Consider the following 14,005-nt stretch of genomic DNA (forward strand, 5'->3'; position numbering starts at 1 on the left):
TCGTACACCTCGATGGAGGAAGAGCTGGTGATGAGTACCTTTGCAGAGAGACTTGTAGTTGGAGCAGCAGTCTCCTTTCTCCAGACAGTCCTCTGAGCAGTGGCAGGCGTGGTTGTCATTCCTGTCCTCCCCGCAGCGATCCTGTGTACACTCAAAACCCCCCTCTGAGACAAAGGAAGTGATGTAAAAACCTCACAAATCTGGTAATATTCAAACACCATGAATAAAAATACTAGATCAAGGGCTTCAGATGCCCTTCCGTGGGTTTCCCCATGTTTATCCAGGATATATTGGGATTCGAACCCACAGCCTTCCGCATCCCAACCCAAAGCTCTACCACTGAGCCACCCGCCCCTGCTACCATGAATAGAAACATTGAAGAGACAGAATCTCAGCGAAATCCAACATGTTACAAATTTTCCAGCAGAAGTTGCTGCATTTGGAGACACTTTTGTTGTGTAAGAACATGTCCCCGTTCCTAATGTCTTCAAGATGAATCTGCGGTTTGACTTGCGTCATTCAGCCAAGCTCTAAATTAGCATCAGATGAGAATTAGCATTTGGGCTAACTGTTGGACAGCTGCCCTTTGTCCACATTATATCAGCTGCAGCAGAAAACACTTAACACGCTGTGTATACTGAGCACTGTGAACACTGGACCCACTGTAGTACTGCTGTGTACTACTACAAACAAATGCAGTGGTAAATATATAACTTTACTACTGATTATCATTGCCTGCAGAAAAAACACGCACACCACCCCACTGTGCACAAAACCTGTTGGTGTAACGAATCAGTCAGGAGACAAAGAGAAAACCAGCCATGTGTATCCAGACCCTGATGTTCTAGATTCCTCTGTGCCATGGAGCTCACACACACACACACAAGCTTATTTTCACTCAATGCCACATATCCACCCGTTGCTACAGAAACCATTGGACCATTGCCCCAAAAACGGATTTATCCACTGAGGAAAATAGTCCCCGGTAAATTCCAAACTACTGTGACTAGGTGTGTTTTTTTTTTTGTTTTTGTTTTTTTTTTGTGGTCTGTTCGTGCTCTTAGCAGTAAGAGAAGTATCAAAGAAATCTGCCCTACTTCAGCCCCATAAAAGATAAAAATCCATAAAGCTTGAGCACATGCCAGGTAACTGGAGTGGAAGAAAGTTATCTGGTGTTTAGGAGATCAAGCAGGACGGAAAATGCTCTGGAAAACACTGCAGACTTCCACAGCGTGTTGCTGGCAGATGCAGCGTGACACTGACCTGTTTTCAGACAGTGCTCGTCAAAGTCGAGGCAGCAGCTGTAGTAGGTTTTACACAGATTGTCACATCTGCATCCTGGAGCTTTGGCCTCCTCCAGCTCAAAGCACCTCCCCTTACAGGAACCCGCCGAGCTGACCCACTCTGAGACAACTGGAGGGAGAAATGCGGGGGGGGTGTTGATCTGCTGCACAAAGTGTCCATCTGATTTATTTTCTCAAAAACAGATTTATTGATTTAACATTCTTGGAAAACCTACTTTTATGTGGTTTTACTTACAGCTTGTGAACAGATTTAAAAGCTTCATATACAAACAACAGTAGTTCTAATTACTACAAATTTGCAGGAAGCTTTTCGTCCATTTAAATGCACTGTGAAACCTGCAATGACTTTTAGTTTTACCAAAATAAACAGTCAGGTAGGAACATTTAGGATCTTCAAGGAAGTTCAAATATCGGAGGTTCATTGAATGCAGCAGAAATTCTCCATGAGTAAGCTGAAACTTACTCACCTTTGGTGTGAGGCGGTGGGTTGTCTCCTCCCTCTATCGGCCCGCTGGCTTGAAACACATAAGCTCTGCTGACATCAAGACCCCACAGGCAGAACACAAGCACTACCTGCAGAAAAACCACAGGCACCATCAGTTTTTAATCCGCTGAATGTCAACGCTCAGCCTCGTTTTCTTCCTGAAGGCGTCTGACTGATAGTGCTCACCAAAATAGAGCTTTTCCACCTTCTTGCCCTAAATGGGAGTTTGTGTTCTTTCCACCCAGACGTGTACATGTTGACATTACACCAAAGAGGTCAGAGGTCAACGGCAGCTAGAAATGGCAGCCGTGCAAAAGCTGGAGCTGAGTGTTATGTGAAGCTCAGTGAGAAGAGGCTTTCACTCAATGTAGATAAAGCTTTAGCTCCCACCATGGTGGGATAAAGCACACACACACACACACACAGTGGCAGCAGTTCTTTCTGTAGTCATAAAAAATATACAGACTCAATGCCAAGGGAAACATAATTTTAGTGTCATGCTGCACTGCTGTCCTATACAAAGAAAAATATTTTTCAACCATTACAAGTCGGCCATTTTCATAAACTCTCTAACTTTTAAAACAACTTCCGTTGAAGTTTGACAACCAAGTAAAAAGGAAAAGAGAGCTGATGGCTGATGCCTATTGTCCAACGGCTCACACAGCCTCACCCCAGATGTGTTGATTCTGTGTGGATGAGCTAAATTTAATCCCATTCGATCACACGTTAACACAGGCAGCTGGAGCTTTGTCTCAGTCCAGGGATACATGTCCGGGGTCACGTAGGAGAGGAATCATACCAGTTTATAGCTCAAGACGATGATAAATGAGACAATCTGAGAGAAAGTGATAGCACTCAATGCACTGAAAGCGAAAAAACATGTTTGCAGTGAAAACTCTCGGTTACATCATCTTTTGAACTTGAAGTACTGTTCAGAGGAAAAGAAAGCCTTCCAAGGACCCCTGGAGTTTACTGGGAAAACATTTAAAAACCAGAACCACTGAATTCAACAAACAAAGCATCTGTGTTCATCCCCAACCCATGATCTCACCGAGCCACGGCGTAACGTGAGCGCCACTTTCAGCTCCGATCGTGCAGTGGACTCAGTTTGAGCTGAGCAGCTGTGGTAACTTAGATTTTACTTACCTTTCCTCAGTTAGCAACAGTAAGCACTTCTTACTAGTTTTCATCAAGTTAGAGTTAACTGCAGGGCGATCGAACTCTCTTTGTTTTTGAGTAAAGTTAACTTTTAAGTTAACAGTTAAGTACGGTAGCAACAAATTAGGCAATGACACTGCTCCGCATTTAGGAGGCAGCAACTTACAAAAAGTTGCTTAGTCTGCAGGTAAACCTTTAAGTGTTAAAAGGGTCAAATCATTCTGGTGCAATTCCTCAACCCAGTTCGATCGACCTTTGACCCTTTACTGCCCTTGAAACATCCTCTGTTGACATTTGCTAGGACGGAGGGAGGATTACATTGCTGCAATTTTTATGGGGGCCTGGTGGCTCTGTGGTAGAGCATTGGGTTGCGATGCAGTGGGCCGGGGGTTCGAATCCCACACCACCAGGTGTAGCCCCACCCAGACATCAAGGGCCACCTTGGTGCCGGTCCCGAGCCTGGATAAAATGGCAGCGTTGCAGCAGGATGGGCATCTGGCGTAAAAACACATGCCAAGTCAACATGCGGAACACGCTCCGTGTGGCGAAAATCACAGGGAACAAGCCGAAAGCTGCTGAGTTTGATTGCTGCAAATAAAAATGTACTTAATTTAATGCAGTGAAGTACATTTTATACTATGGAACAACTGATCTGAGCGCCAGATTATTACAGCTTGACAAAAGAAACACTCTTTCTTACTCTTTCTTACTGTCTTGTGGGCGTTGGTTCTAATTTATTGTATAGTTTGGTTCGTTTTTGTCTCTGGGATAAATATCACTTCTGTTTTATAATAACTTTTTGTCTATTTCTACTATTGTTTTGTATAGGTTTGTCTCTTCGGGGCAATTTTGCCTTTTTAATCCATTTTGGGGTTTTATTATCAGTTTTTCTGTCTTCTTTAAAAGCGAACCTTAGCAGTGTAGTATAAAATAATATTATATAGTATTGTAACAATAGTAATACACGCTCATAAAGTAAGCAGCGTGTAAAAGTGTCTGGATACTAAATTTATACAAGTAACCATTATTTGGTCTTTTTAAGGCCAATCAGTTTGCACCAGATTCATGTTAAGTAACTACACCTAGAAAACATTCAAGGTTCCAGGAAATGTCACATTAGTTGACCCAATGTAAATATGTGTGTGGTTGGAAATACAGTGCACTCAACTCATGACTCAATGACTGTTGTTTGAAGTAGTGGTTCTGAGTACTCCACACTGAGTTATGAGTACACCTAAAGTACATTTTTAAGTACTCTAAAGAGTTTTTTTAGGAGTCAGTGTACTACACTTGATGAGTGTATACTTGTACAAATGCAGTTCCTATTCCAGTTTACTTCCAGTTTTTTAGGGCAATCTGTTGTTTTGAGTAACTAATGAGAATTTACGGTGCATTAGTTGTGGGTCCTGTGAGTCCAGCACACACACACTGCCAGCATCCTGTGATTAATCACATCACATTGTGAAAGCGGAGAAAACCATTCATGCATTGCAGAAAAAGAAAACAAAGAAACGATTTAAGCTCATTTAGGATCATCAGTGTGGCATTAAATCTATCCACAAACACAGGAAAATGGTTTTGGCACTATGGAAATATTGTCAGACTATTGCATTGATGTAAAGAGCCTCGCAGTTAAACCTGCAGGAAGGAGGGGGACGGCGGGCGCGCGCTCACAGACGGAAACAGTGCGTTGGGTAACCATTAACCTACAGCTTTCGCCTCCCTTTATCTCCCCCAGGGATAAACAAACCTGTGCCACTGCTGACAATGAGCCGTTCCAGGCTCAACATCATCATCATCAGACGTGAGAGCAGCCAGTCACAGTCTCCCCACAACTCGTATTCAAGCGCACAGCTTGGCGGTTTAACGTCCCTCCGCAGGTCCACTTGCCAAATTTCAGGGTTTGCATTGATGTGAGGCAAAGTGCAGTTCTCCCCTTCACAGGTCGATACTGCAGATCTGCAAGAGCGCAATGTTGTCTTTTTCCCCCCTTAGTGGAAGGGGTGAGGGTGGATGGAGGAGGGGGTGGGAGTGGGGGGGGGGGGTTATGTGCACACATCGAAAAGCTAAAACGCGTCGGCACACGCAGCGAATCCAACAGATAAACCGCCACAGTCTTACCGTACCAAATTGCCCAGTAGCATGATCCAAGCCGTGAGTCCACCTTTGGCATCCCCCTCAAAAAAGCCGAAAGCTCAGCGACTGCGGCCAGAGTCCGGTGGAAGCTCCTCTGTGCGCCTCTGCGGATCGATGGAGCGGAGCGCAGAGGTCCAACTCTCTCTTTCTCTCTCTTTCTGCGCGTCTCTGTCGGTCTCTCTCTCTCCCCCCAGTTATTTGCCTTCGCTTTGCCTCTGCCTCTCTCGGTCTCGGGCCAATAAGCGTGAAGTAATGGTGACAGCTGCGCTCTGGTACAAGAGTGCGTCAGGTCGGGGTGACGCTCTGGAGTCCAACACAGTCAGCGGCACTGAAGCGACCGCAGAGAGAGGGAGAGAGAGGCGCTCAGAGGGAGAACGGGGCCTTGTCCGAGTCTCCTCCACATTTTCCACTGTGTTTTAATCAAACAGGGAGGATTAACTATTGTGGGCTACACACACACACACACCCCCCCCCCATATATCCCCTATATATACCCCTTAAACATTTGTGACCACTGCGCATGGGCCTCACAAACAAACCAAAAAGTGACATGTAAGTGCCTTGTGTTGCCTAACATGTTACAGTAAATCTATATCCGCGCTCTGTTACTGGAAGCTGACACTGCAGAAGGAAAACAAAAGCAGTTTTTTCTCCGCTCTGAGTCAAAATTATCATGGAAAACACAGACCAAGTGATAAGAGCCTGAAAGCCTGAAATTCTGATTCCACGCAACAGCTGCCAAGATATTTCGCTTTGAAGCAGAACCGGCAATCTGTTGATGGCACGGGAAGCAAAGTCTGAGGCCCCTTCAAGTCGTTCTGCAGGCACCGGTTCCGTCCAGTTACATGTGGAGACGTTTCAGTCTGGATCAAAGTGGTGGACCAACAGATTTCAGCCTGTTGATGGAAATCCCCGATTCCCAGTAGGACACAGAAGCACGATGGCACAACTCCAACTAGCCACACAGAGGATACACATTAAAAACGTGTAACACACAACACACATTTGGTCACATTTGAAATGTTGCAAACACAACAAACTCAACAGAACGTACAGGAAGCCTTCAATGATAGTGAACATGTACATGGAAATGAATGTCAATAAACGTCCCCATGATGTCCCTGCTTCTAGCTTTAAAATGCCTCCACATGACACTTGGAGAAAGCATTAGTTCAGATTATCTCATCTTGTTGCTCACAATATGGGAGGCTGTAATCCTAGTCAACCTGCTTTTATAGAGCTCCTCCAGATGACGCCATCTGAACTCCTAATGATGAAACACTTCTCTGGGTGATGTCATCTGGAGGAGTTTTTCAGCCAGAAGCAGAGATATGTTTTAATATGGGGAAGTTGAAAAGCATTAATGTACATTCACACCCTAAACTAAAGCCATAGAAAGCAAGTTGAAAAATTGGTGAAGTCGCCCTTTAACACAATTATTCCAGTCAGCAGACCACAGTTAGCTCCGCTGAACTCATGTCACACCACATCTGAGACATGTTAAATTATACGTTGGTCGTTTTAAGAAATAAAACTGTAGACTGTTACTGTTACATATCAGCACTCAAGTCGTCTTTTCAACCGACGTTGGCCCCAGTTTGGGATCTGGTTCGGCTTTAGATTGAGGCAGATTTGGATGTGAATAAAATTTGGCCATGCAGTAAGAAGGTGCACAGCTGTTTGCAAAAGGAGCTTGCGAGCTATAAAGAGCGTTCTGTGTGTTCTGTTGACCAATGCTCCAAAGCAAAGAGAACAATGACCCAGTGTCAGTGGCGTTCAGGGTCACAGACTGGCTTACAGTGTGACAGGGAACTTTAATTTAAAGGAAGAAATTACTTTTGTATTTTTGTTTAGTCCCATCTGCTGCAGTACAGTTATGGATGTTACATGTTGTCATTCTATAATCATGCAGCAGAAACCAGCTGTTTCCCGAAAGTTACTCTCTAGGCTGCAGGCCCCCCTCCCCCCCCCTCCCCCCTTTCCTGAGTGTCTAACCCGAGATAACAATCACAAGTGTTTGGGTTCAGCGTGCAACTGAGAGCACAGATAGGACCCACTCCACCACACAGCTCCTCGTAAAAACAGGTCTAAGGAGGAGCTCGTTTGCGTTTATGCCCGAGACACACACACACACACACTCACTCACTCACGTGCTCACTTTTCAGCCGAGGGGTCAAAGGTCACGTCCAGCAGGTCCAGGTTTAGCGTCAGTCAAGGACACTGGCTGCCAGATGTATTAGCTGACACGGTTTTTCTAAGCGACTCTGCTCCATTTCTACCATCTGCATATGAAATTCAACCTCTGACCAGACGATTTCAGCTGCGGGCCGATCGATAATTCTGACACTGATCACCACATCTGTTTTTAGAGCTCACGTCTAGGATCTGTGTCGGTCACGGTCAGCGAAAGCGCCACAAAGAACTCAGCAGAACATCGGGTTAGTTAACAGTTAACCGTTTTTTATTTTCTGCCGATACGTTTATTTACTTCAACAGATTTTGCGTCGGTTTTGCAGCTTCTCCTTTATGGTAACTGGAGTGCAGAGCGTGGTGGAGCGTAGCAGGTGGTAGAAGAGCGTAGCAGAGCAGGGACAGGGTGGACGGATTTCATGGGTCGCGCTATAGTGCTACGTTATGTTGCACATGTCTGAAGTTACAGATGTATCAAGTTCAGTGACAGTGAAGTCAATTGAACCTGAAAGACACTTGTGAGCGGAGACGGAGACATGTGAACATCTCTCCGTTTTCCTCTGCCAAGAATCCGACAAAGACGATTCACTGAGACAGGAGCTCTCCTGTTCAAAGTTGTCTATGTTATAATTTTTATTAAAACATAAAACATCACAACATTCACGTTGTTGAGGCATCTTAGCTGTCAACAACCTCCAGAAGATCAGGGAAACCCGGATATGTTCTGAAGTCAAGTTGGATTTGTGCCATTAACACGCTCTTTAAATTAAGCGCATTTTAAACAGAACTACACGCATTTTCATGCTCTGGCGTCTCGGCACCGTTCAGCAGTTGAGTTGCGTTGAGAAGCTCAGTTTCTGGTCGAGCAAAAGCAAATCCTCTAGTCAGAGCTGGGCTTAGTGTTTGCATTAGACATTATTGTGTCTACTTGTTTTTCAAACCACATCTGCAACAGAACGTCTTCAAACCGTCTGAACAACCCATGCGAACTGACAGATGACGTGACAAACGTTTTGCACGGATGCCTGCTTCACTCAGCGTGTCGGTCCCACTCTAACTTACTTCCTGCTGAAAGGCTGCAAAAAAAAAAAAAGCAGAAACGAGCACGATGCAGTGACACAGAGGCGGATGCTGAGCCATTCGTTTTCTTAACACAAAGATTTGTCATTTACACGTTCAGGCCAGATTCTGGTCAGGTGAAAAGTGTTGGTTTCCCATAAGGATTACACGAGGTGACTCACATGGTAAAATTACTTACGAAAAACAACAGCTATATGAAAAATTGTGTGCATGTTGTTAAAAAAAAAGAGACAGATGTGAATCATAAGTCTCAGGATGAAATAATTGACAGTCTTTATAAAGTGTGGTTGTGCTGAATAGGACATGAAAATGTGAAAATGTGTCCAGTTACAGTCCCGCTTGGAGAAGAGTCCACTGGACCTGAGAGGACTGAGAGGACCTTGGGGACAAGCAGTGGAATTTCTGCACATCCATCATCCATTCACTCTTCTTGTATGTGATTCTGCGGAGGCTTCGCTCGCAGCTGATCAGTGCTGTGAATGTGAATCATAATTCAGGAACAGGGATGCACTTTGAACAAAGTTAATGTTTGCCCCCACTATGCTCAAACACACACCCACTCCCACACACACACACACTCACAAACAGCATGTTCCAATGTTCACGTCTCAGTGGTAACCTGAATATCACACACTCCCCTCTTTGTCTACACAAAGTGCAATGCAGAAGCTTTGAGTTGCTCTTTTCAGATTCAGACTTCATCCTCACACCAGGGACAGAAAGTTGTATCACTTCTCTGTGGGTGGTCACTAAAATTAAACCCTTCATTTTGTCTCATGTTCTCCATTAGAAAAAATAGTAAATAATATTAGATTCTTCTCCCCGTTTCAGTCTCTTCTCATGCAGAAATCCACTTTCCTTTCAAGAGCCCAGAGAGGAAGAGAAAGTCGATCAGAAACTCAAATTTTAAACTCTGGCGCTCCCTGTTGGTGTCCACACATATAAAGCGCAGCCCCACAGGAGACACCTGGACAAACACAAAGAGTAGACGAGCTGTGCAGAGAGTGAACAGAGGCTGTGATGGATGTACTTATCCAGCAGAGGGCAACATAATCTTTGACATAGGAAGCTGCCATCAACAGCTGGACATGAGAGGGACAAGGCAGAGACTCAAAGGGGACGTTAACGTTGCAACAAAACCCTACAGTCTAACATGATGCACAAATAGAAAATGTCGGAGGTTTAGGAGAACGAGGTCATGTAAATGTTGACTTCATGCAGTAACTGACCTGTCCTCCAGGTCTCAGCTGCTGTGTTAAGGGACACTTTACCTGGGCTGCAGTGAGACTTTAAAGGGCCAGAGGCGTTCACTTCTTCCCTGGGGATGTGTTTTGTCTACAGGGTCCACACGAACACACTAGATAAAAGACAAAGTACTGTTCAAAACTCAGACAGAATGACAAGTGTCAACAGCTGGTAGGACATCGTTTCGTGAACCCAGGTCAAAGTCACACTCCGTTGTTTTGTACTGTGCCTGACCACCAGTGTCCATCTGTCCCCTGTCGCCGTCAGGCCTGTGCCTCAGCATCCTTACGTCACCACTATGTGGCTTTATTTTCAAAGTGGAATAGTCCCACAGTCACAGCAAAGCCGGTCTGTGCTGGAGGACAGATAGCAGTCCCACTGTACTGTGCCTGAGTCCACCTCTTCAAGAGACCCAGGACACCGTAGCTGCATTAGTCAGTTAACCTCACTTAAAAAAAAAACATGCAAGCTGTTCACCTAAAAAAAAAAACCAACAAAGTAAATAAAATAGGAGTCAAATTTGTACTTACAAATGCGCCTTGTGTGTAGGAGAGTTACAATTTAGTTTACTCAAGAAAAAAATCATTGTAGAGACAGAATTATTATTTCAAACCACAAAATCATTTTAAGCCAAATTTACTGTGTAGTGTTTTGCAAACAACAGTTATTGAAGTTGTCCAGCTAAGATGCCATTTCCTGCATCTGTGTACTTTACTACTAAGGTAGGGTCTTGTAATCCATAGACCCCCCCCCCCCACCACCATCATCTTCCTCTTTTCATCCCATCTTTCTCCCTTTCTCTGTGTCTGGTGTTGATTAGCAGTAATTATCAGATCAGTTGTACCACAGAATAAAATGTACTTTACACTACACTGCATGAAACATGAAATAGATTTTTTTCTTGCAGATTGCATATTTAATCCTCCCTCTGTTTTTAGCAAAAGCTAACGGAGGATGCTTGAAGGACAGAAAAAGGTCAAGGGTCGTTTGCATGGCTTGATGAACGGCGAAAAGATACTCTGAACCCGCTGATACCAACCTACTTTACACTACTCCCTTCATACTTGCCTATGACTTTTGCCATTTTTTGGGTGAGTTACTGCCCCCTACTGGTTAGCAGTGTCTCATTTGTTGCTACTGTACTGGATGCAATTAACTTTAACCTGATAAAGCTAGTGAGACATTCATATTATTGATAACTGATAAAGATTTTCAGATACCGAAAGATCAGCTTTTGGATTGTATGGTAATCGATGATGCTCATTTTCAGAGATGGCTAAATCACCACAGCGGCTACAGTAGAATCTGGCTTCACATTGCTCTTTTCTGTTGCCAATGCTCAGAAATCACACTGAGGTAGTGCAAACAGAAGAGCTGATGTCAGTTCCCGACCCCCTTATAAAAACACAATGTGTACAGCTGCTGCTCTTTATTGGATCTGACTGCGTTGGAGAGAAAAGTACACAAATAAATGACCTGATGCAGACCTGCTGGTGTTGCATCAGATCTGAGGCCACTGGGTCGAAGGTCAAGATGCTACTGAGCTGGTTTAAGGTGTCGACGGGTAAATTATTTCACAGACTTTACAATCACAAACGTCTAAGATCCTACAGAAATCCCATCCAGCTGTGGTTTATCGTCTGTAGGTAAGTGGTGTGTGACAAAGTGTGAAAGCAGAATGAGAAAAAAATAAAGGTGCTGATATGATAAATCTGACTCACTGAGCTTTGTCGATACTTCAGGAGCTCCGAGGAAACAATTCAGGGGAAATTATTGATCCGAGCAACAAACAGCAGAAAGTGAGATCATACAAAGGAGAGAAGAACAAAAAATTACAACCTGATATTGGAAATTACTTCCTGGACAGTCACACAGAGGACGAAGGTTGGATCCATATGATGCAAAACTTAAAGGTGTTTAAAGTTTGTCACAAATGTTAAGCTCTGCAGCTACATGACTAGTGCTTACTGCTCTGAATAAAACACTATAGCTGCTCATTATGAATTTCACACCATCTCCCATTACCGGTTATTTCTTGCTTGATGTACTGTAGAAGTTCAGCTGCTCAGCAGTTTGGGGACCAACACCTGGCAGTGTGAAGCGATGCTGCTTCGAAACACGACAGAATACGTTTGTCAATGTGCCGCTGACTCGGACCGCGGGACAGTTTTTCCATTTGTGTCCACTTGAAATGAGCTAAGGTTTTTCCAGCTACAGACCCATGTCTGCTGTCCGACGGCATGAAGATCACAACAATTCAGTGGGTTTTGGGCTTTGTGTCTTGGATGCAGAAGTTTCACTGGACCGTCTAAAGTTTTAATAGTTATCATTAAATTTTATGTAGAGAACCATTATTCCTGTTGGGCCTCACCCAATCCTCACTTCTCAAGCTGATTTTAGTCTGAATCGGTCACTGTCCACTGACCGATTCAGACTAAAATTAGCTTGTTTTTTAACCTCATTAGTTTTCTATTTCAGTATTACACAACTTTTTCAGTTTTTCTTTGTCACCCTCAACTTTCTGAAGATGTTACTGGCATCAAATTCACATGTTTTTGCTCCATTTACAATCTAATATAGGCTTTGAATTATTCACGTCACTGGATTCTGTTTTAGTCTTGGAGTAAACACAGCATCACAACTTATCTGAAAATAGGATTATTGCAAAAATGTTGTGCCAATGATAATATAAATATAAAGTCGGCCTAATTACACGAAACTCAAATACATTCATGATGAAGGAGGGAGAACATGATGAGAGTCTAATTGCAAAATTATTTAGATGATTTGTGTCACGATAACATGCCAGAAATTTCCCTCTAGCACCTGATTAAAGGGCACCGTGTTCACGACTGGGTAAATAAACGAAAATTGTATTTATGCAACTTGTTGTCATCGTCTCTCTATCTCGTTGTGTCGTAACCTTCAGCTGGGAGCCCGTGTTGGCCGTGTGACTCTTGGCCAGGAAACTGAAAATAGCAGCAGCGATTGATCTTATATCAGCTCCGATCTGAGGAGTCAGACAGAAGAGAATGTGGATCCATCACAAACATGTTTACTCTGTCTGCAACACGCTGCTGTTGCAGTTGGTGGTGTTGTTGTTGTTGGGCTGCAGGTCATTCATTTGTTCACTGCCACACGGTCCACATCACACAGCGGGACACATTTGGAAGGTGGTGGAAAGGATCAGCCAACCCTGTGGCTGCTGCACATTTACAGTATTAATGGCAGCAGAGACAGCATGAGGTGAATGTGTGGACAGCAGGGACAGACAAAAAGCTACAGTACCCGACACACGTTTTGTATGAAATCCCCTGTTCTACATTTACTCTATAGTTAACAGCACAAAAAAAAAGAGGCAAAAAGAATTTATTAGGAGACTCAGGAGTCATGGCAAATGATGTTTGGACTGATCATTTAGGCCTCAAATCTGTGGGGTCCATAATAAGCAACACCACATGCCCTGATTTCATGGACACAATAACAGGACATCCAGTGGCTAAAAAGAGCTGTAAGCATCGTAACTGCTTTCTGTCCTCTCCCCACTACAGACATCCACCAAACGCAGCCTCTTTGAATGAGTTTTACCTAATCAAATGTGAGTGTGGGGGTCCAGGCAGCTCAGCTGGACGCACCCTCATTACCTGCTCTTAGTGGAGTTTGGCTCACAGCGTCTTTCTAACCTATTTGGAATCGAACAAAGCAGTGAGGCCAACTGTCAGCCGACCACTAGGACACCTGCTCCCTTGATCCATCACTCGAACAAACCAGCCAAACCTCTTCTACAAACTCAGGTTACTTAGCTTATGCTAGCACATGTCAGCCAGCAGGTACAGTAGGCCTCAAGCCTACCTGATAACAATCCAGTCCTCCTGAGCTAACATACATGGTTTTATCTGTCGCTACCTCTTGTCCACTCACCTCTTTGGCACAGTTGTTTTGTCCACAGTCACTGACTGGGAGCAGCTCTGTCAGCCATGTTTTCCAACACCTGCTTTAGGCTCCTCCCTTTTATAACCTCGCTCCAGGTGTGCTCCAGTACCTCAGCAGCACGGTTGTTCCATGTAAGTGGGGCAAATGAAAGGGCACATGTTAACAAAACCACACATGGCAGAATGAAAAATGATGGTTTGGCAACACTGATTCCAAATATACAGATTTGAATAGAAAAAGTCTTTGGGCCTCACATTTTATTTATTGAGTCTTTTGTAAAATTCTGATGGAATTAAACAGCCCACTTTGACCTGGTGCTGTCCTGGTATCAGTGATCTTTCGTTTAAAAGTTAGATGCAATGAATTATCCTATTCCCCGGTGGGATGGGCTCCAGTATTTCCACACCTGTGCCACTATGTAAAAAGGTTTTATTTGCTCACTGGCTGAACCAAATGGAACGCACCCCTGCTGCCA

At 44.1% G+C, this 14,005-nt stretch overlaps 1 protein-coding gene across 2 annotated transcripts in view; it reads right to left on the bottom strand.

Moving 5' to 3' along the window:
* Nucleotides 1-5,373, bottom strand: part of enpp2l (ectonucleotide pyrophosphatase/phosphodiesterase 2-like) — a 31,930-nt gene extending 26,557 nt beyond the window's left edge. Inside the window, exons 1-4 of one of the 2 annotated variants that reach the window (XM_067507765.1) lie at nt 5,073-5,373; nt 1,772-1,877; nt 1,264-1,413; nt 39-164 (exon numbers count right to left, since the gene is read on the bottom strand). In XM_067507765.1, the coding sequence (XP_067363866.1) occupies nt 39-164; nt 1,264-1,413; nt 1,772-1,877; nt 5,073-5,090 (400 nt within the window). In that variant the 5' untranslated portion in view covers nt 5,091-5,373. The remainder of the gene's footprint in view (nt 1-38; nt 165-1,263; nt 1,414-1,771; nt 1,878-5,072) is intronic. The other variant, XM_067507850.1, reaches the window with a different exon arrangement.
* Nucleotides 5,374-14,005: the final 8,632 nt, after the last annotated feature.

Source organism: Channa argus, chromosome 1, assembly GCF_033026475.1.
Source record: "Channa argus isolate prfri chromosome 1, Channa argus male v1.0, whole genome shotgun sequence".
In the NCBI taxonomy this organism is placed as follows: Eukaryota; Metazoa; Chordata; class Actinopteri; order Anabantiformes; family Channidae; genus Channa; species Channa argus.